We start from the raw sequence: 23,265 nt of genomic DNA, 5'->3' as shown, positions 1-23,265 counted from the left end.
ATTTCACAATATAACAGATCATGTAAATCAACACTTCAAGGCCTCTTATCTTAAATCAAAACACTCTTACATGTTCAGATAGCGGTCATATATCTTAGAAACGGAATCGTTTCAAAATGCACTGGTACCCATTCATTACCAAGCTCATCTCTGATATGTGGCACACAGTGTAGTAGAGAACTCCTCTAAATGCCTAATCCTAGGGCACCTGGGAAATATTGTGTGGTGTCCTCAGCAGTTTAGTGTCAGGACCAAGTCAATCCTTGTTCTACAACAGGCCTCTACTTACCTACTGTAAATCTGCATTCTGTCACTACAGTACATGTTGTATTCTGTGACTATAGTACGTGTTGTATTCTGTGACTACAGTACATGTTGTATTCTGTGACTACAATACCTGTTGTATTCTGTGACTACAGTACGTGTTGTATTCTGTGACTACAATACCTGTTGTATTCTGTGACTATAGTACGTGTTGTATTCTGTGACTACAGTACATGTTGTATTCTGTGACTATAGTACGTGTTGTATTCTGTGACTACAATACCTGTTGTATTCTGTGACTACAATACCTGTTGTATTCTGTGACTACAGTACGTGTTGTATTCTGTGACTACAATACCTGTTGTATTCTGTGACTATAGTACGTGTTGTATTCTGTGACTACAGTACATGTTGTATTCTGTGACTATAGTACGTGTTGTATTCTGTGACTACAATACCTGTTGTATTCTGTGACTACAGTACGTGTTGTATTCTGTGACTACAGTACGTGTTGTATTCTGTGACTACAGTACATGTTGTATTCTGTGACTACAATACCTGTTGTATTCTGTGACTACAGTACGTGTTGTATTCTGTGACTACAGTACGTGTTGTATTCTGTGGAGAATAGAGTGGATGAAGTCATTGAGAAAAAAGAGACAGTGGCGCTTGTATAGGACATGGGATACATATAGTAGTCCTAACATGACTCTTCCAACCTAACTGGGTGCTTCTACTTGTAAGAACCAAGTATGTATTCGTTATATAAGATGTTCAGTTTTGTTGGCAGGGCATTTTTCCAGAGCAGTTTTTTTCCTGGCATGACGCCTTGCCAGCAGTAGTCATCGTTTCTGTCTGACACTTCCACAATGTACACAATGTACACAGAGTTATGGATCAATAAATGCTGCCTGATTCTTACTTTGACACTGTATGTGTTTTGAAATCCCTCATTAGCAGATATTCGATTGAAAGCGTGGGGAGAAGGTACATAGAATACTTGAGGGTCAACCGACAATCTCGTTACAGACGATGATTCAGAACGAGGATTTCCCAAAATATATGGTGGTATAAACCACAATGAATGTCTGTGTGAAACAGAATTACTGAATGGTTGAAAACATTTACTTTACACTGTGTCCATCAAAACCTTGTCTGCTACCAATTAGTCAGATATGACCAGATTTGTCAAACTCACTGGATCCCAGTTTACAGAGAGACTAAATCATTCCTTGGGTTTGTCTGTATTTATTTGGGATTCATATAACTGGAGCCTACAGTGTTTGTGTCGGAATGTTCTAGATACAGAGGGATCTTTGTAGTGGTAGAGTAGTAGTCTCGGGCCAGCATCAATCAAACCACAAACACTGTGAAGAAAATCACGTTATTCCTGTGCTGTGAAAATGCATCCTTTCAAACATAAAAATGTGTTTAGCTGAGTTTCCCCATTGTCTCGTTAATCAACAGATTGCACTTAAAAATGTACTGATCACCAACAACGCCCTGTTTCCACAGCGTGTGTTTGATTGAATCCCATCCTCTGCCAGGCTTAACTCAGACTCAGACAGGTCATCTGACTACGATCCCCTCATATCAGTCTGCCTGCGTTAACTCCGGCATTGTCGCTGTGCTTTCAGAAACTGAATGGGCGCAGTGAAATGGCAGTGCTGTGTTTTTGGTACGGCTGAGAGACCTGCAATAATATCCTGTTCCTGACTTTACACTTCATAATTCCATGAAAGGGCTGGATGGAGGGCCATGGCAGAACTCCATCTGGCAGCCCGCTACCATCCTCGCTCCGCTCCGCTTATTCATTAGATCCATTTATCACCAGAACGCCAGAGAAGCCCAGGCAGGCATGCTCTCTCTTACTCTCTCTTGCTCTCTCTCTCTTTCTCTCACTTTCTTGCTCTCTCTGTCTCTCTGTTATGATTCATGTTGTTCTTTGTTCTGGGATGACTAATAACAAACAAACATAGCCCAGGACCACACCACCACCACCACCACCACCACCACCGCCACAGGAGAAGTGTGCCAGAACTCCAAGAGAAAAACACCCCACATTATAGTAGGAAAAAAAACTGTAATTGAGCTAAAGCAAAACAGGCTGCTGAGAGGCTAACTGTCAATCAGCACGACCCCCATTTAGGGGTTGCCGCCACCACTCTGTAGGTTCCATTCTTAATCTGGGCTGGGGTGTTTACACATGGACGCGCGTGCACACACACACACACAAACCACAAATACACGAGTGAACGAGCGTGTGCATACACACACACACACACACACACACACACACACACACACACACACACACACACACACACACACACACACACATACACTGATCTAAAAATATAAAGATGTATTTCTTCTATGTGGTTGTTTACCTTTCTCCCTGCCTCATTGTTATGGAGGTTCATCAGCCGGCGCGTGGTCTTCTTGATCTCGCGGGCGTCCACGAACCTCCTGGAGAACTCAACGCCGTACTTGATGTCTGCCGAGCAGCCTCCCCACTTCCAGCCCTCTTCCTGGTTATAGTAACCCTGCTTCTCCCGGTCACAGCCACACTGGCTCAGGTTTCCCTGGCTACACGCCGCCGTGATGGCATGGGCTACGCCGGCGGCCGTGATGGCGTACGTGAACGCAGCTTCCCGGCTACCTGAGAAGAGGTAGAGAGGTTAGGGACGTTAAATAATTGTAGAATTACAGCGATGACAACAGAACGTCATAGAAGCTTGTGTACTATGACTTTGTTGCTCTATTTTGACTTAGTTAAAGAAATCAGGCACAATCGTCCAGGCAAGACCTCCCTGGCATCCCTCCCTCCTACCTCCGGTCCCTCCTGCACCTTGGTAAGAAGATGGTCACAGCATCAGACCACAAGTACTCAAGGACAGCCTCCAAGTGTGCAGTGCTGTGATTCTAGGCCGAGTGGGGAGAGGAGAGTACTGTAGCTAGGTGCTGTCCACAGTGCTGAATTCCTCTCCTCGAGCACCTTGTACTGCATGCCCACATTACTACAGCTGTGATTTGCAGGTCTGTCTGGCTGTCTGGTGCAGTTACTTCCCTTCTCCCTCTCTCTCTCTCTGGGAGCCTGGCGTTCTCTCTCTCTCTACAGTACACTTGCAGTGGTTAGGACTTCAGCATTACTGGTATAGGCCATGTATGCATGCACAAGTTCGGACAGAGGACAGTCAACCGACAAAAGTGATGCTGGTATGAAATAGTATTTCCTCCAATGAGAGGAATTGTTCAAGACTGATAATACAAATGCTTTTTTCTACCATCCCTTTTCAAGTATGCATCCCGAGACGGTGCTGTCCAATTGTCAGTAGGGAGTGCTCAATCTTTAAAAGGCTACTGTGCTCCAAAAGGGGCCGTGGATGCTGTGTCACATTGAGTTACCCAGGTGTCCCCTGAGTAGTCCTTCATGTGGGAGAGAGGGTGTGGGCCTCAAAGAGAGAGGGTAGAGGGGCTCTGGGCCTCAGAGAGAGGGTAGAGGGGCTCTGGGCCTCAGAGAGAAAGGGTAGAGGGCCTCTGGGCCTCAGAGAGAGAGGGTAGAGGGGCTCTGGGCCTCAGAGAGAAAGGGTAGAGGGTGGAAGGAGAACAAATGCTACTAGTGACAAACCATTGAGTTTATTGGGCCTTTAAGGGGATATATATATATTTTTTACATGGATGTTTCTGTTTCTTTACGTAACATACTTTGTGTGTAACATCACTCTGTAGAATGTATGGTTGTGTTTTCTTCTTACTCAAATGTGTGTTCCATATCATGTAAACAATATTAATCAAGTATTTCAGATATCCAGGAGATTTTATGATCATCAGACCGACATGTACTTTCTGCTGTCTGGTCCATAAGGCAGAGCAGGCCTACTGTACCAGGCTACCGGCATGAGGGAAGGGAAAATGATATTGACCACTGCATATTGCAATACAGCCAAATTACAGAAAAAAACATGACAAATCTCAAATGTGAAAAGTTATACGTTATTTGGCTAAGCAAATGAATATTTAACAATTTAGAAACTGGCTAGATGCAAAATCACTGCTTATTTTACATTATTTTACAGCCCCAAACACTGTGGTCACATCCAGTGGAGGCTGAGGGCTAAGGCTGCTAGTCTGTGCTGCTGGAGATAAGCCCGGCCATGACTGCTGCTAATGCCCTGCCTGCCTGCCCACTGCCTGCTGTATGTACTGTTTGGGGACTGACTCACAAACACCATCCTTACTAGTTACCAACAGAGTTATGCCCTGCCAGCTTATGGTCACTCTCAGCCACCTTCATCTCACACATACAGACACACACACACAGAATCGCATACAGACACATGCACACAGACACACACACACACACACACAACGAACACACACACATGGCAGGGCAGTATAATGGTAAAAACAGAATGGAGTATGAAGTTTCCAGGGTAAGAAGGTTGGTTCCCTATGCCATAGATGCAGGCCTGTTTCTGGGCCCATTCAGCCTGCACTAACACATCTCATGGGGGAAATGGTATTGGTTGACACCCCCTGTTGGGTCTGGAACTGTCAACTAACGCTAAAGGCGTCAACATGCTTCAGTTCAGCTGGTGCCTCGCCGAGCTCGGCTAGGAGAACCAAACGAGTGTGCTCGCATACTCCCTTAAAGGACATTCACTTGAAAACATTTCCTTTAATTTGACCTTTATTTTAGCAGGGAGTCACCATTGAGACCAGTGTCTCTTTTTCAACGAGCCCTGCATATACAATATTCATATTAATCTAATACAATATACAACAAGTCAAATACAGACAAGCATAAATACACAAAAGACAATCAACTAAAACAGACAGCTTTGTGAACTACATGACGGCCTCTCCTGATGACACTGGGCCAATTGTGTGCCGTCCTATGGGACTCCCAATCACGGCCGGATGTGATACAGCCTGAATGACAACAGGCACTTCAATGAAGAATCTCTACTGTAGACCAAGAACTGATAGAGAGTTTGACAGCACAATCTGCTTCCTGCTGACTAGAGAGCGAAAATATCTGTTTTTGTAAAAGGCCACTTTAAATCTTAGTTTCTTAACAAACTCAATTGTATGTTTTTTAAACTATAAATCATTGTCAATCCAAATACCAAGTTATTTGTGTGAAAAACTAGTTGAATTCTAGAACCAGCCGACGAGTGAAGGCCTAATCCATCTGAGACAATCTTACTAGAATGTATGCATTTGCTCCAACTGCTGACCTGGCTGTGACAAGGCTACAGTCCAATTTTGCAGCAGTGCAGAAAGCCCTAATTAAACTAGTGCTTAATACAAGTTCTCATATCATTGACCAAGCATGTATATACATAGTGAAAAGACCAGGTCCTTGAATCGACCCCTGCCGAACACCTACATGTACTTCACAAAATGCGGACTTCACCCCATCAACCACGATGGCCTGAGTTCTGTCACTTAGATCAGTGGTTCCCAAACTTGACGACCAGTCTGAATTCATTGTTTGGGGCAGAGAGGAGGAAGTGCAACCCTTTAGAGATTAGACAGTTTTCCAGATTTGAGCTAAGTTTCCCTTGCAATCATAAAGAGTGGTTACATAATGATCACATTTCGCCTTTTTTTAGCCTTTTTGGTCAGTCTTACACATTGACTCCTCAGTTGCCTAAAATAAAAAAGTGGCTGTAGTACTGTTTGACCATTTTGAGATGCCGTTGCCAGTATACACATCCTCAAAATAGTATAACTCAAGAAATCTGTCATTCATTTTGACGTTTTTGCTGAGGGGATCTTAGTCGCACAATTTTGCTTCTAACTAGGATGTTTGGTGTAGTATTTTTATTTAACCTTTATTTAACTAGGCATGTCAGTTAAGAGCAAATTCTTATTTACAATGACGGCCTCTCATGACACTGGGCCAATTGTGTGCCGTCCTATGGGACTCCCAATCACGGCCGGATGTGATACAGCCTGAATGACAACAGGCACTTCAATGAAGAATCTCTACTGTAGACCAATCACCAATGAGGGGGCGTAGACATCAGCTACTGACTTCAGCTTGCCTCAAGAAAAAATGTTGTGTGCCCGATCGGCCCAAAAAAACCTTGTTGTAAATCCAAATTGAACAAAAACGTCACAAAATGTCATCATAATACTTGCAAGATCTGTTCCAAACTGTTTTGGCTGTGAGGCATTTTTTATTTTATTTTATTTATTTCACCTTTATTTAACCAGGTAGGCAAGTTGAGAACAAGTTCTCATTTACAATTGCAACCTGGCCAGGATAAAGCAAAGCAGTTCGACACATACAACGACACAGAGTTACACATGGCATGTGGATGCCTTAAGAGGGCTGAACCTAGTAATGGTAGGAGAGCAGTAGCCTCATTGTTAAATAAAGGTCAAATAAAGGTTAAATAAAATTATCCATTAGATAATGATATCAACTGGGAGTCTGCATTATACATTAGATAATGATATCAACTGGGGGGCTGCATTATCCATTAGACAATGATATCAACTGGAAACTGCATTATCCATTAGACAATGACATCAACTGGGAATCTGCATTATAGATTAGACAATGATATCAACTGGGAGTCTGCATTATCCATTAGATAATGATATCAACTGAGAGCCTGCATTATACATTAGATAATGATATCAACTGGGGGCCTGCATTATCCATTAGACAATGATATCAACTGGGAGTCTGCATTATCCATTAGACAATGATATCAACTGGGAATCTGCATTATACATTAGATAATGATATCAACTGGGAGTCTGCATTATCCATTAGACAATGATATTAACTGGGATTCTGCATTATCCACTAGACAATGATATAAACTGGGAGTCTACATTATACATTAGACAATGATATCAACTGGGAATCTGCATTATACATTAGACAATGATATCAACTGTGAGTCTGCATTATCCACTAGACAATGATATCAACTGTGAATCGGCATTATCCAATAGACAATGATATAAGCTGGGAGTCTACATTATACATTAGACAATGATATCAACTGGGAATCTGCATTATACATTAGACAATGATATCAACTGGGAATCTGCATTATCCATTAGATAATGATATCAACATTTACTACTGCTGGACAACTTTCGTTGTATCATGTTTTGACTTTGAGTGCTTTAAGTGTCTCAAAATGAAATTTGAGTGTTCCACAATGTGATTTCTAAAATCTGTATTTTTTATTGTCAGCTCTTGTATTTTTATTAGCGCATTTTCTTCATTTTTAACTCTGCTTTGTTGGAAAGGCCTCTTAAGTAAGCATTTCAATGTCAAGTCTACACCAGTTGTATTCGGCGCACGTAATAAATAAATGTGATTTAATTTGTATAATTGTGAAGTGAATCTTTAATACACGTTTCTAACTCTAACTGTACAACTGGTTTACGTCCTCATGAATCTGACTGTTTTACGACAGACGCAAGACCCAACCCTAGGGTTTTAAAGGTTGTGTTTTATGCTGTGTGAGTGAGTGAGGGAGTTGCTTGATGCTTGGACTAGCAAGCAGTGAGAAACTTTAATACTGCTTCCATGGAGGAGATGTTCGATGCTACAACTGTGAGATTTCTGATGCTCCATTTCTGTGTTTGAGCCTCTGCGTCTCAGTGAGTGAAAGGTTTGATGTAGTTTGATGAGTAGTTTCACCATTGACCCGTGAGGTGGTTGATTGTGTATTGAGAAGACAGATGTTTCATGCTGTGTTGGACATGATGCTCCAGCACATCTACTCTATGATTGGGAGTTGTGTACTGTATTCCCATGCCCTTGGGGAGCTCCTACTTGTTGAACAGGCATGTGGTTTATGAAAGAGAAAAAGGCTAAAGAGGCACCAGGCCCCATCGTCCTGACAGGATTCCAGGAGGAACCACCCTGAGGTAGCCTTGTAGGCTGCCAGTGGAAAATTGGACGAACCATAAAAACCTGAATGAACTTGGAATGGTCTGGGGAGAAGAATAGGGAGATATTAAACCATCCGTCCAATGGAGTTTGGTGGCAAGTGTCTGTGACAGTGTCCAATATGGACAGAAGGAGAAGGAAGGAAGGCTCAAGCTCTTCCCTGAGAGCAGTTATCAGTCAACATCCTGTGGCCATACAGGAATGCTCACTACACCCCGTACGGAGGAATAAACCCTGTACGGAGGAATAAACCCTGTACGGAGGAATAAACCCTGTACGGAGGAATAAACCCTGTACGGAGGAATAAACCCTGTACGGAGGAATAAACCCTGTACGGAGGAATAAACCCTGTACGGAGGAATAAACCCTGTACGGAGGAATAAACCCTGTACGGAGGAATAAACCCTGTACGGAGGAATAAACCCTGTACGGAGGAATACACCCTGTACGGAGGAATAAACCCTGTACGGAGGAATAAACCCTGTACGGAGGAATACACCCTGTACGGAGTTCTACACCCCGTACGGAGGAATAAACCCTGTACGGAGGAATAATCCCTGTACGGAGGAATACACCCTGTACGGAGGAATACACCCTGTACGGAGGAATACACCCTGTACGGAGCTATACACCCTGTACGGAGGAATACACCCTGTACGGAGCTATACACCCTGTACGGAGGAATACACCCTGTACGGAGGAATACACCCTGTACGGAGGAATACACCCTGTACGGAGGAATACACCCTGTACGGAGCTATACACCCTGTACGGAGTTATACACCCTGTACGGAGCTATACACCCTGTACGGAGGAATACACCCTGTACGGAGTTATACACCCTGTACGGAGCTATACACCCTGTAGGGAGGAATACACCCTGTACGGAGGAATACACCCTGTACGGAGTTATACACCCTGTACGGAGCTATACACCCTGTACGGAGGAATACACCCTGTACGGAGTTATACACCCTGTACGGAGCTATACACCCTGTACGGAGGAATACACCCTGTACGGAGCTATACACCCTGTACGGAGTTATACACCCTGTACGGAGTTATACACCCTGTACGGAGCTATACACCCTGTACAGAGGAATACACCCTGTACGGAGGAATACACCCTGTACGGAGCTATACACCCTGTACGGAGGAATACACCCTGTACGGAGGAATACACCCTGTACGGAGTTATACACCCTGTACGGAGTTATACACCCTGTAAGGAGGAATACACCCTGTATGGAGGAATACACCCTGTACGGAGGAATACACCCTGTACGGAGTTATACACCCTGTACGGAGGAATACACCCTGTACGGAGCTATACACCCTGTACGGAGGAATACACCCTGTACGGAGGAATACACCCTGTACGGAGGAATACACCCTGTACGGAGCTATACACCCTGTACGGAGCTATACACCCTGTACGGAGGAATACACCCTGTACGGAGTTATACACCCTGTACGGAGGAATACACCCTGTACGGAGGAATACACCCTGTACGGAGGAATACACCCTGTACGGAGCTATACACCCTGTACGGAGGAATACACCCTGTACGGAGGAATACACCCTGTAGGGAGGAATACACCCTGTACGGAGCTATACACACTGTACGGAGGAATACACCCTGTACGGAGGAATACACCCTGTACGGAGGAATACACCCTGTACGGAGCTATACACACTGTACGGAGCTATACACCCTGTACGGAGGAATACACCCTGTACGGAGCTATACACCCTGTACGGAGGAATACACCCTGTACGGAGGAATACACCCTGTACGGAGGAATACACCCTGTACGGAGCTATACACCCTGTACGGAGGAATACACCCTGTACGGAGGAATACACCCTGTACGGAGGAATACACCCTGTACGGAGCTATACACACTGTACGGAGCTATACACCCTGTACGGAGGAATACACACTGTACGGAGTTATACACCCTGTACGGAGGAATACACCCTGTACGGAGCTATACACCCTGTACGGAGGAATACACCCTGTACGGAGTTATACACCCTGTACGGAGGAATACACCCTGTACGGAGGAATACACCCTGTACGGAGCTATACACCCTGTACGGAGGAATACACCCTGCAAGGAGGAATACACCCTGTACGGAGGAATACACCCTGTACGGAGCTATACACCCTGTAAGGAGGAATACACCCTGTACGGAGGAATACACCCTGTACGGAGCTATACACCCTGTACGGAGGAATACACCCTGTACGGAGGAATACACCCTGTACGGAGTTATACACCCTGTACGGAGCTATACACCCTGTACGGAGGAATAAACCCTGTACGGAGGAATACACCCTGTACGGAGGAATACACCCTGTACGGAGTTATACACCCTGTACGGAGCTATACACCCTGTACGGAGGAATACACCCTGTACGGAGGAATACACCCTGTACGGAGCTATACACCCTGTACGGAGGAATACACCCTGTACGGAGGAATACACCCTGTACGGAGTTATACACCCTGTACGGAGCTATACACCCTGTACGGAGCTATACACCCTGTACGGAGGAATACACCCTGTACGGAGCTATACACCCTGTACGGAGTTATACACCCTGTACGGAGCTATACACCCTGTACGGAGGAATACACCCTGTACGGAGGAATACACCTGTACGGAGGAATACACCCTGTACGGAGTTATACACCCTGTACGGAGCTATACACCCTGTACGGAGGAATACACCCTGTACGGAGCTATACACCCTGTACGGAGCTATACACCCTGTACGGAGGAATACACCCTGTACGGAGGAATACACCCTGTACGGAGTTATACACCCTGTACGGAGCTATACACCCTGTACGGAGGAATACACCCTGTACGGAGGAATACACCCTGTACGGAGCTATACACCCTGTACGGAGTTATACACCCTGTACGGAGTTATACACCCTGTACGGAGCTATACACCCTGTACAGAGGAATACACCCTGTACGGAGGAATACACCCTGTACGGAGCTATACACCCAATACGGAGGAATACACCCTGTACGGAGGAATACACCCTGTACGGAGGAATACACCCTGTACGGAGTTATACACCCTGTACGGAGTTATACACCCTGTAAGGAGGAATACACCCTGTATGGAGGAATACACCCTGTACGGAGGAATACACCCTGTACGGAGTTATACACCCTGTACAGAGGAATACACCCTGTACGGAGGAATACACCCTGTAAGGAGGAATACACCCTGTACGGAGGAATACACCCTGTACGGAGCTATACACCCTGTAAGGAGGAATACACCCTGTACGGAGGAATACACCCTGTACGGAGGAATACACCCTGTACGGAGGAATACACCCTGTACGGAGGAATACACCCTGTACGGAGCTATACACCCTGTAAGGAGGAATACACCCTGTACGGAGGAATACATCCTGTACGGAGCTATACACCCTGTACGGAGCTATACACCCTGTACGGAGGAATACACCCTGTACGGAGGAATACACCCTGTACGGAGCTATACACCCTGTAAGGAGGAATACACCCTGTACGGAGGAATACACCCTGTACGGAGGAATACACCCTGTACGGAGTTATACACCCTGTACGGAGGAATACACCCTGTAAGGAGGAATACACCCTGTACGGAGGAATACACCCTGTACGTAGCTATACACCCTGTACGGAGGAATACACCCTGTACGGAGGAATACACCCTGTACGGAGGAATACACCCTGTACGGAGGAATACACCCTGTACGGAGGAATACACCCTGTACGGAGTTATACACCCTGTACGGAGGAATACACCCTGTACGGAGGAATACACCCTGTACGGAGTTATACACCCTGTACGGAGCTATACACCCTGTACGGAGGAATACACCCTGTACGGAGGAATACACCCTGTACGGAGGAATACACCCTGTACGGAGCTATAGGGTCCTGTGTGGCTCAGTCGGTAGAGCATGGCGCTTGCAACGCCAAGCGTCGTGGGTTCGATTCCCGCTGGGGCCACCCATATGTAAAAGTAGTGGCCCCAGCCGACTTGTAAGTCGCTTTGGACAAAAGCGTCTGCTAAATGGGATATATTATTATTATATATTACTATACACCCTGTACGGAGTTATACACCCTGTACGGAGGAATACACCCTGTACGGAGGAATACACCCTGTACGGAGCTATACACACTGTACGGAGGAATACACCCTGTACGGAGGAATACACCCTGTAAGGAGGAATACACCCTGTACGGAGGAATACACCCTGTACGGAGGAATAAACCCTGTACGGAGCTATACACCCTGTACGGAGGAATACACCCTGTACAGAGGAATACACCCTGTACGGAGCTATACACACTGCACGGAGCTATACACCCTGTACGGAGGAATACACCCTGTACGGAGTTATACACCCTGTACGGAGGAATAAACCCTGTACGGAGCTATACACCCTGTACGGAGGAATACACCCTGTACGGAGTTATACACCCTGTACGGAGGAATACACCCTGTACGGAGGAATACACCCTGTACGGAGCTATACACCCTGTACGGAGGAATACACCCTGTAAGGAGGAATACACCCTGTACGGAGGAATACACCCTGTACGGAGCTATACACCCTGTAAGGAGGAATACACCCTGTACGGAGCTATACACCCTGTACGGAGGAATACACCCTGTACGGAGTTATACACCCTGTACGGAGGAATACACCCTGTAAGGAGGAATACACCCTGTACGGAGGAATACACCCTGTACGGAGGAATACACCCTGTACGGAGCTATACACCCTGTACGGAGGAATACACCCTGTACGGAGCTATACACCCTGTACGGAGTTATACACCCTGTACGGAGGAATACACCCTGTACGGAGGAATACACCCTGTACGGAGGAATAAACTCTGTACGGAGGAATACACCCTGTACGGAGGAATAAACTCTGTACGGAGGAATACACCCTGTACGGAGGAATACACCCTGTACGGAGCTATACACCCTGTACGGAGGAATACACCCTGTACGGAGGAATACACCCTGTACGGAGCTATACACCCTGTACGGAGGAATAAACCCTGTACGGAGGAATACACCCTGTACGGAGGAATACACCCTGTACGGAGCTATACACCCTGTACGGAGCTATACACCCTGTACGGAGGAATACACCCTGTACGGAGCTATAAACCCTGTACGTAGGAATACACCCTGTACGGAGGAATACACCCTGTACGGAGGAATACACCCTGTACGGAGCTATACACCCTGTACGGAGCTATACACCCTGTACGGAGGAATACACCCTGTACGGAGGAATACACCCTGTACGGAGCTATACACACTGTACGGAGCTATACACCCTGTACGGAGCTATACACCCTGTACGGAGCTATACACCCTGTACGGAGGAATACACCCTGTACGGAGTTATACACCCTGTACGGAGGAATACACCCTGTACGGAGCTATACACCCTGTACGGAGGAATAAACCCTGTACGGAGCTATACACCCTGTACGGAGCTATACACCCTGTACGGAGGAATACACCCTGTAAGGAGGAATACACCCTGTACGGAGGAATACACCCTGTACGGAGCTATACACCCTGTAAGGAGGAATACACCCTGTACGGAGGAATACACCCTGTACGGAGCTATACACCCTGTACGGAGGAATACACCCTGTACGGAGGAATACACCTTGTATGGAGGAATACACCCTGTACGGAGGAATAAACCCTGTACGGAGCTATACACCCTGTACGGAGGAATACACCCTGTACGGAGCTATACACCCTGTACGGAGCTATACACCCTGTACGGAGGAATACACCCTGTAAGGAGGAATACACCCTGTACGGAGCTATACACCCTGTACGGAGGAATACACCCTGTACGGAGCTATACACACTGTACGGAGGAATACACCCTGTACGGAGGAATACACCCTGTAAGGAGGAATACACCCTGTACGGAGGAATACACCCTGTACGGAGGAATACACCCTGTACGGAGGAATAAACCCTGTACGGAGCTATACACCCTGTACGGAGGAATACACCCTGTACAGAGGAATACACCCTGTACGGAGCTATACACACTGCACGGAGCTATACACCCTGTACGGAGGAATACACCCTGTACGGAGTTATACACCCTGTACGGAGGAATAAACCCTGTACGGAGCTATACACCCTGTACGGAGGAATACACCCTGTACGGAGTTATACACCCTGTACGGAGGAATACACCCTGTACGGAGGAATACACCCTGTACGGAGCTATACACCCTGTACGGAGGAATACACCCTGTAAGGAGGAATACACCCTGTACGGAGGAATACACCCTGTACGGAGCTATACACCCTGTAAGGAGGAATACACCCTGTACGGAGCTATACACCCTGTACGGAGGAATACACCCTGTACGGAGTTATACACCCTGTACGGAGGAATACACCCTGTAAGGAGGAATACACCCTGTACGGAGGAATACACCCTGTACGGAGGAATACACCCTGTACGGAGCTATACACCCTGTACGGAGCAATACACCCTGTACGGAGCTATACACCCTGTACGGAGTTATACACCCTGTACGGAGGAATACACCCTGTACGGAGGAATACACCCTGTACGGAGGAATAAACTCTGTACGGAGGAATACACCCTGTACGGAGGAATAAACTCTGTACGGAGGAATACACCCTGTACGGAGGAATACACCCTGTACGGAGCTATACACCCTGTACGGAGGAATACACCCTGTACGGAGGAATACACCCTGTACGGAGCTATACACCCTGTACGGAGGAATAAACCCTGTACGGAGGAATACACCCTGTACGGAGGAATACACCCTGTACGGAGCTATACACCCTGTACGGAGCTATACACCCTGTACGGAGGAATACACCCTGTACGGAGCTATAAACCCTGTACGTAGGAATACACCCTGTACGGAGGAATACACCCTGTACGGAGGAATACACCCTGTACGGAGCTATACACCCTGTACGGAGCTATACACCCTGTACGGAGGAATACACCCTGTACGGAGGAATACACCCTGTACGGAGCTATACACACTGTACGGAGCTATACACCCTGTACGGAGCTATACACCCTGTACGGAGCTATACACCCTGTACGGAGGAATACACCCTGTACGGAGTTATACACCCTGTACGGAGGAATACACCCTGTACGGAGCTATACACCCTGTACGGAGGAATAAACCCTGTACGGAGCTATACACCCTGTACGGAGCTATACACCCTGTACGGAGGAATACACCCTGTAAGGAGGAATACACCCTGTACGGAGGAATACACCCTGTACGGAGCTATACACCCTGTAAGGAGGAATACACCCTGTACGGAGGAATACACCCTGTACGGAGCTATACACCCTGTACGGAGGAATACACCCTGTACGGAGGAATACACCTTGTATGGAGGAATACACCCTGTACGGAGGAATAAACCCTCTTCGGAGCTATACACCCTGTACGGAGGAATACACCCTGTACGGAGCTATACACCCTGTACGGAGCTATACACCCTGTACGGAGGAATACACCCTGTAAGGAGGAATACACCCTGTACGGAGCTATACACCCTGTACGGAGGAATACACCCTGTACGGAGGAATAAACCCTGTACGGAGGAATAAACCCTGTACGGAGGAATACACCCTGTACGGAGGAATAAACCCTGTAAGGAGGAATAAACACTGTACGGAGGAATACACCCTGTACGGAGGAATACACCCTGTACGGAGGAATACACCCTGTACGGAGGAATAAACCCTGTAAGGAGGAATAAACACTGTACGGAGGAATACACCCTGTACGGAGGAATAACCACTGTACGGAGGAATAAACCCTGTACGGAGGAATAAACCCTGTACGGAGCTATACACCCTGTAAGGAGGAATACACCCTGTACGGAGGAATACACCCTGTAAGGAGGAATACACCCTGTACGGAGCTATACACCCTGTACGGAGGAATACACCCTGTACGGAGGAATACACCCTGTACGGAGCTATACACCCTGTACGGAGGAATACACCCTGTACGGAGCTATACACACTGTACGGAGCTATACACCCTGTACGGAGCTATACACCCTGTACGGAGCTATACACCCTGTACGGAGGAATACACACTGTACGGAGCTATACACCCTGTACGGAGGAATACACCCTGTACGTAGGAATACACCCTGTACGGAGTTATACACCCTGTACGGAGGAATACACCCTGTAAGGAGGAATACACCCTGTACGGAGGAGTACACCCTGTACGGAGCTATACACACTGTACGGAGCTATACACCCTGTACGGAGCTATACACCCTGTACGGAGCTATACACCCTGTACGGAGGAATACACCCTGTACGGAGGAATACACCCTGTACAGAGGAATACACCCTGTACGGAGGAATAAACCCTGTACGGAGGAATACACCCTGTACGGAGGAATACACCCTGTACGGAGTTATACACCCTGTACGGAGGAATACACCCTGTACGGAGTTATACACCCTGTACGGAGGAATAAACCCTGTACGGAGGAATACACCCTGTACGGAGGAATACACCCTGTACGGAGTTATACACCCTGTACGGAGGAATACACCCTGTACGGAGGAATACACCCTGTACGGAGGAATAAACCCTGTACGGAGGAATACACCCTGTACGGAGTTATACACCCTGTACGGAGGAATAAACCCTGTACGGAGGAATACACCCTGTACGGAGGAATACACCCTGTACGGAGGAATAAACCCTGTACGGAGGAATACACCCTGTACGGAGGAATACACCCTGTACGGAGTTATACACCCTGTACGGAGGAATACACCCTGTACGGAGGAATACACCCTGTACGGAGGAATACACCCTGTACGGAGGAATACACCCTGTACGGAGGAATACACCCTGTACGGAGGAATACACCCCGTACGGAGGAATACACCCTGTACGGAGGAATAAACCCTGTACGGAGGAATAAACCCTGTATGGAGGAATACACCCTGTATGGAGGAATACACCCTGTACGGAGCTATACACCCTGTACGGAGCTATACACCCTGTATGGAGAGAGTGGGTGTGAGAGTATGGCCTTCACATCAGCTGACCACTGCCTGGTCTCCGCGCGTCCTTCATACGTCCCAAATGGACCCAAACATTTCTGGATGTGGTGGCTGGCCGCTTTTACGACAATCTGTGTTTAAAGCGGAGGCAAGCGCACCACTAAAAAAATGTACATGACACAGCAAAGGAGATTTACAACCTGGGAGAATACTGGCAGTGCTAGGCTACACTAGCAACACTCTCCTTGTGACCCCTCTGGGCTCAGCGTCCCCGCCACGCCAGGCCTATGTTGATGTTGCTGACCAGGGAGGAAAAGAGGGCACAAAAGGACACAGAAAGGACACATTGGGGAGAGTCACCGTGGAAACAACAGCCGGTTCAGACGTACTGAGGTTACAGCCCCTTGCCTGTCTTTTTGGTGAGCTCCTGGCCTTGACACTGGACTGCCTGGGAGTGGAAACACTACAACTAACCATTCCTCTGGACTGGTAGTGTGATGTATCTGTAGATCCTGTGTTTGGAGCTCAGTAGGTGATGGGGGACAGAGGATCAGAGGACTAGACAGAGAGCTGTCCCAGTAAGTCACAGAGCACAACGATGACTTAATCACTGCTCTGGGGTGGAGCAGGGGAGAGGAGGGTGGGAGCTGGGGAAAGGAGGAGAGGAGAGGAGGGGGAGCTGGGGAGAGGAGGAGAGGAGAGGAGGGGGAGCTGGGGAGAGGAGGAGAAGCTGGGGAAAGGTGGAGAGGAGGGGAGCTGGGGAGAGGAGGAGAGGAGAGGAGGAGAGGAGAGGAGGGGAGCTGGGTAGAGGGGGAGAGGGGGAGAAGCTGGGGAAAGGCGGAGAGGAGGGGAGCTGGGGAGAGGAGGAGAGGAGAGGAGGGGGAGCTGGGGAGAGGAGGAGAAGCTGGGGAAAGGCGGAGAGGAGGGGAGCTGGGGAGAGGAGGAGAGGAGAGGAGGGGGAGCTGGGGAGAGGAGGAGAGGAGAGGAGGGGGAGCTGGGGAGAGGAGGAGAGGAGAGGAGGGGGAGCTGGGGAGAGGAGGAGAAGCTGGGTAGAGGGGGAGAGGGGGAGAAGCTGGGGAGAGGAGGAGAAGCTGGGGAAAGGTGGAGAGGAGGGGAGCTGGGGAGAGGAGGAGAAGCTGGGGAAAGGCGGAGAGGAGGGGAGCTGGGGAGAGGAGGAGAGGAGAGGAGGGGGAGCTGGGGAGAGGAGGAGAAGCTGGGTAGAGGGGTAGAGGAGGAGAAACTGGGTAGAGGGGGAGAGGGGGAGAAGCTGGGGAAAGGCGGAGAGGAGGGGAGCTGGGGAGAGGAGGAGAGGAGAGGAGGGGGAGCTGGGGAGAGGAGGAGAGGAGAGGAGGGGGAGCTGGGGAGAGGAGGAGAAGCTGGGTAGAGGGGGAGAGGGGGAGAAGCTGGGGAGAGGAGAGCTGGGAACATAAAGAGAGCTGGGTAGGGGGGAGCGGGGAAGAGGGGGAGAGGAGAGGGAGCTGGAGAGTTGGGGAGAGGAGAGCGGGGTAAGGAAAGAGAGCTGGGTAGGGGGAGCGGGGAAGAGGGGGAGAGGAGAGGGAGCTGGGGAGTTGGGGAGAGGAGAGCGGGGTAAGGAAAGAGAGCTGGGTAGGGGGGAGCGGGGAAGAGGGGGAGAGGAGAGGGAGCTGGGGAGTTAGGGAGAGGAGAGCAGGGTAAGGAAAGAGAGCTGGGTAGGGGGGAGCGGGGAAGAGGGGGAGAGGGAAGCGGTCCCGGACGGAATCAGGGTGGGAACCCAGGCAAAGCAGAGGCAGAACACACAGACACAGACACACACAGACACACACACACACACTGAGCCCAGCAGAGTAGACCAGTGGCCTCTACACACAAGCCCAGCGTCTGTAAAAGAGAGGGGGACCGCCTTGGCTTCTGGAGAGGAAAGACTTTTTAAAGACCCTGTCTCTGACATGCACTCAGAGAGGAGGAGGAGGTGGAGGAGGATAGAGAGAGGAGAGAAAGAAGAGGAGAGAGTGAGGAGGAGGAGATAAGGAAAAGGAGAGAGGAGGTGGAGGTGGAGGAGGAGAAAGGGAGGAGGAGAGAGGAGGAGGTAATAGGGAAGAGGAGAGGAGGCGGAGGAGGAGAAAGGGAGGATGAGAGGAGGTGGAGGAGGAGAAAGGGAGGAGGAGAGAGGAGGAGGAGATAGGGAAGAGGAGAGGAGGTGGAGGAGGAGAAAGGGAGGATGAGAGGAGGTGGAGGAGGAGAAAGGGAGAATGAGAAAGGAGAAGGAGGAGAGGGAAGAGAAGGAGAAAGGAGGAGGATAGAGGGAGGAGAAGAAGAGAGGAGGAGACAGGGGGAAGAAGGAGAGAGGAGGAGTGTGTTGCTTTTAGCATGGACGCATTACAGTTATAGAACAGTTATATCGTTGTAGTCATCCATTAAAAGGTACATTATGTAGAAATTTCTCCCCCATTTCCTGGTTGCACATTTTTTTATAGTTCACCTAATTTCAGTTTATGTGACAAAACAGGCAAGTATAGTGTAGCATCTAAATCTTGTATTTTCAGCTGTTTGAAGCTGGTGTACAAAACTGAAAGTAAAAAACACAAATCCGAAACTTAAGAACAGGAAGCATAGAAATGGCGCACATAGAACTTCTTAGACTTTAATTTCAATGAGAATGACAGATCTATAACTCACATTTCTATGTGAATTTTGCCCAAAAAGTTACATATTGCAGCTTTAGGCACAGAGAGAGTCCAAAATGTACAGCACAAATGTAATCATTCATTTGGAACAAAGAAAAAAGTGGCACCTGCTGGTAGTCGCGAGGTGCTGCAGTTGAACAGTATGGTTCACGATTCTTTGAAGGAAAACCACTGCTTTGTATACCAACCACACCCAACTAATATACCCTGTACTACAGTTTTCCGTTCCGCTTTATGTACAGTTGCTATGAACCTATGCTCAGAGAAAATGATGGACAATGTTGTGGTCCGTGAGGTTTGCAGCTAGAGGAATTAGCGAAGCCATGTTCCTTTACAATATATATATTTTTTTCAGAACTACATACTGGATGTAATCACATTGTAACACACTTCGGCAGTCGAAAAAATTGAGTCGAAAAAATTGAGTCGAAAAAATGAGTCTTAACTTCTGTTCCATAGAGTGATGGTGAGGAGAGAAAGAGTTAAGTTGTAATTAGAACTGAACAACAATATGGGGTCATTTGGGTTCAATGGTTTTAAATGCTGGGAAGCCAACCAATCTGCCTCCAAGACATGGACATAAGACTTACAGTTTGAACACTGTTCATGTGCCTTGCCTACACTTCTCCCATCTGTTTTCCCCCAGGTGAGGATAAAGATTTCGACACAATGATGACACTGTCAAAAAACGAGCCAGAATCCATCAAACTCCTTTAATGGAAAATCCTATAATGAGTCAGTACAGTTCAAGACCTCATCTAACTGTGCAACTTAGAAAGAAGTTAATTTGAGGTCATTGTTAGAATGATTGTTTGTGACATCTTGTTTATTGACATCTTGTTTGATATGGAACAGTAGTATGCTGCCTAGATATCCAACGTACTGGTTGAACTGTAACTCAACCACTCATTCAAGTCTCAGAGGATATCTGATCGTCCCAACATTAACAATATGCAGAGCCTTCCATTCTCATATCCTCATCTCAATAAGGGGTTAAAGCCTCTTCAACAGTTCCTCATCCGAACCTCTCTGTATCTGTCTCTCAACTCTCTTTAATGGCCAATAGTACTGTGATTGTTGGCACATGTAAATGTGCTCTGCTGCCCTGCGGTAGTGAACACAGTTAGTGCTGGGATTGTGTGGAACAAAGCACACTTTGAGATTACAGTTGATCCTCTCACATCCTGTTCCCCCGCGTCTAGCGGCCAGGCAGACATAGACGGACACAGATCCCAGCGGACGATAACGCCACGTGGGTTATCCACCCACCCCGGCCCACGGCATCAGGCCCCCAGGGGGCAAAGGGGTGGGGCAGGCCGGGAAACCCAGCCCCTGTCAGCAGACAATATAATCTGTAGTGGGAGGGACGGAGGGAGGGAGGGAGGGAGGGAGGGAGGGAGGGAGGGAGGGAGGGAGGGAGGGAGGGAGGGAGGGAGGGAGGGAGGGAGGGAGGGAGGGAGGGAGGGAGGGAGGGAGGGAGGGACCCCATGCTGTCAGAGAGCAAGGGGTAGGTGGAGAGACATAGAGAGATATTAACTTTTGGGAGTGCAATGTGTAAATGTTTTATGGTTTATTTCACTTTTGTTTATTATCTATTTCACTTGCTTTGGCAATTCAAACATATGTTTCCCATGCCAATAAAGCCCTTACATTGAAATTTAGTTGAGAGAGAGAGAGACCAGAGTACCAGTCAAGAGTTCTACAATGTTGTACATTGTAGAATAATAGGGAAGACATCAAAACTATGAAATAACACATATGGAATCATGTAGTAACCAATAAAGTGTTAAACACATTTCTAGATTCTTAAAAGTCCACATATGCTGAGCACTTGTAGGCTGCTTTTCCTTCACTCTGCGGTCCAACTAATCCCAAACCATCTCAATTGGGTTGAGAATAGGTGATTATGAAGGTCAGGTCATCTGACGTAGCACTCCATCATTTTCCTTCTTGGTCAAATAGCCCTTACACAGCCCACGAAATACAAAGTGAAACCCTGGCTACCTAAATACGGTTCCCAATCAGAGACAACGAGAATCACCTGACTCTGATTGAGAACCGCCTCAGGCAGCCAAGCCTATACAACACCCCTACTCAGCCGCAATCCCAAATACTACAAAAACCCCACTATGAAATACAACAACATAAACCCATGTCACACCCTGGCCTGACCAACTAATTAACGAAAACACAAAATACTAAGACCAAGGCGTGACAGAACCCCCCCCCCCCTAAGGTGCGGTCTCCCGGACTCACCTCAAAACCATAGGGAGGGTCCGGGTGGGCGTCTGTCCATGGTGGCGGTTCCGGCTCTGGACGTGGACCCCACTCCCTAAATGTCATAGTTCTTCCCCTTCGCGTCCTGGGATGATCCACCCTCGCCGCCGACCATGGCCGAATAGTCCTCACCCGGAACCCCACTGAACTGAGGAGCAGCTCGTGACTGAGGGGCAGCTCGGGACTGAGGCAGCTCGGGACTGAGGGGAAGCTCGGGACTGAGGGGCAGCTCGGGACTGAGGGGCAGCTCGGGACTGAGGGGCAGCCCAGTACTGAGAGGAAGCCCAGTACTGAGAGAAAGCCCAGTACTGAGAGGAAGCCCAGTACTGAGATGAAGCCCAGCCAGGCAGTTGAATCCGGCAGATCCTGGCTGACTGGCAGATCTGGAAGAGTCTGGCTGACTGGCAGATCTGGAAGAGTCTGGCTGACTGGCAGATCTGGAAGCTCCATGCAGATTGACAGCTCTGGCAGCTTCTTGCAGACTGACAGCTCTGACTGTTCCATGCAGACTAACAGCTTTGGCAGCTCCTTGCCGACTGGCAGCTCCTTGCAGACTGGCAGCTCCTTGCAGACTGGCAGCTCCTTGCAGACTGGCAGCTTCTTGCAGACTGGCAACTCCTTGCAGACTGGCAACTCCATGCAGACTGGCAGCTCCTTGCAGACTGGCAGCTCCTTGCAGACTGGCAGCTCCATGCAGACTGGCAGCTCTGGCTGCTCCATGCAGACTGGCAGCTCTGGCTGCTCCAAGCAGACTGGCAGCTCTGGCTGCTCCATGCAGTCTGGCAGCTCTAGCTGCTCCATGCAGACTGGCAGCTCTATGCAGACTGGCAGCTCTAGCTGCTCCATGCAGACTGGCAGCTCCTTGCAGACTGGCAGCTCCATGCAGACTGGCAGCTCCTTGCAGACTGGCAGCTCCATGCAGACTGGCAGCTCTAGCTGCTCCATGCAGACTGGCAGCTCAGGCTGCTCCGAACAGGCCGGAGGCTCCGGCAGCGCTGG

At 48.3% G+C, this 23,265-nt stretch overlaps 1 protein-coding gene across 2 annotated transcripts in view; it reads right to left on the bottom strand.

Annotated features, from left to right (window-relative positions):
* Positions 1 to 23,265, bottom strand: part of LOC135556566 (protein Wnt-7b) — a 65,784-nt gene that overhangs the window by 13,114 nt on the left and 29,405 nt on the right. For both annotated transcript variants that reach the window (XM_064989869.1, XM_064989868.1), the window contains one exon: positions 2,655 to 2,926. In XM_064989869.1, coding sequence (XP_064845941.1) covers positions 2,655 to 2,926 — 272 coding nt within the window. The remainder of the gene's footprint in view (positions 1 to 2,654; positions 2,927 to 23,265) is intronic.

Source organism: Oncorhynchus masou, chromosome 15 (assembly GCF_036934945.1).
Source record: "Oncorhynchus masou masou isolate Uvic2021 chromosome 15, UVic_Omas_1.1, whole genome shotgun sequence".
Taxonomy (NCBI): Eukaryota; Metazoa; Chordata; class Actinopteri; order Salmoniformes; family Salmonidae; genus Oncorhynchus; species Oncorhynchus masou.
The sequence above is the reverse complement of the archived record's forward strand: the minus strand, read 5'-3'. Positions and strand labels throughout refer to the sequence as shown.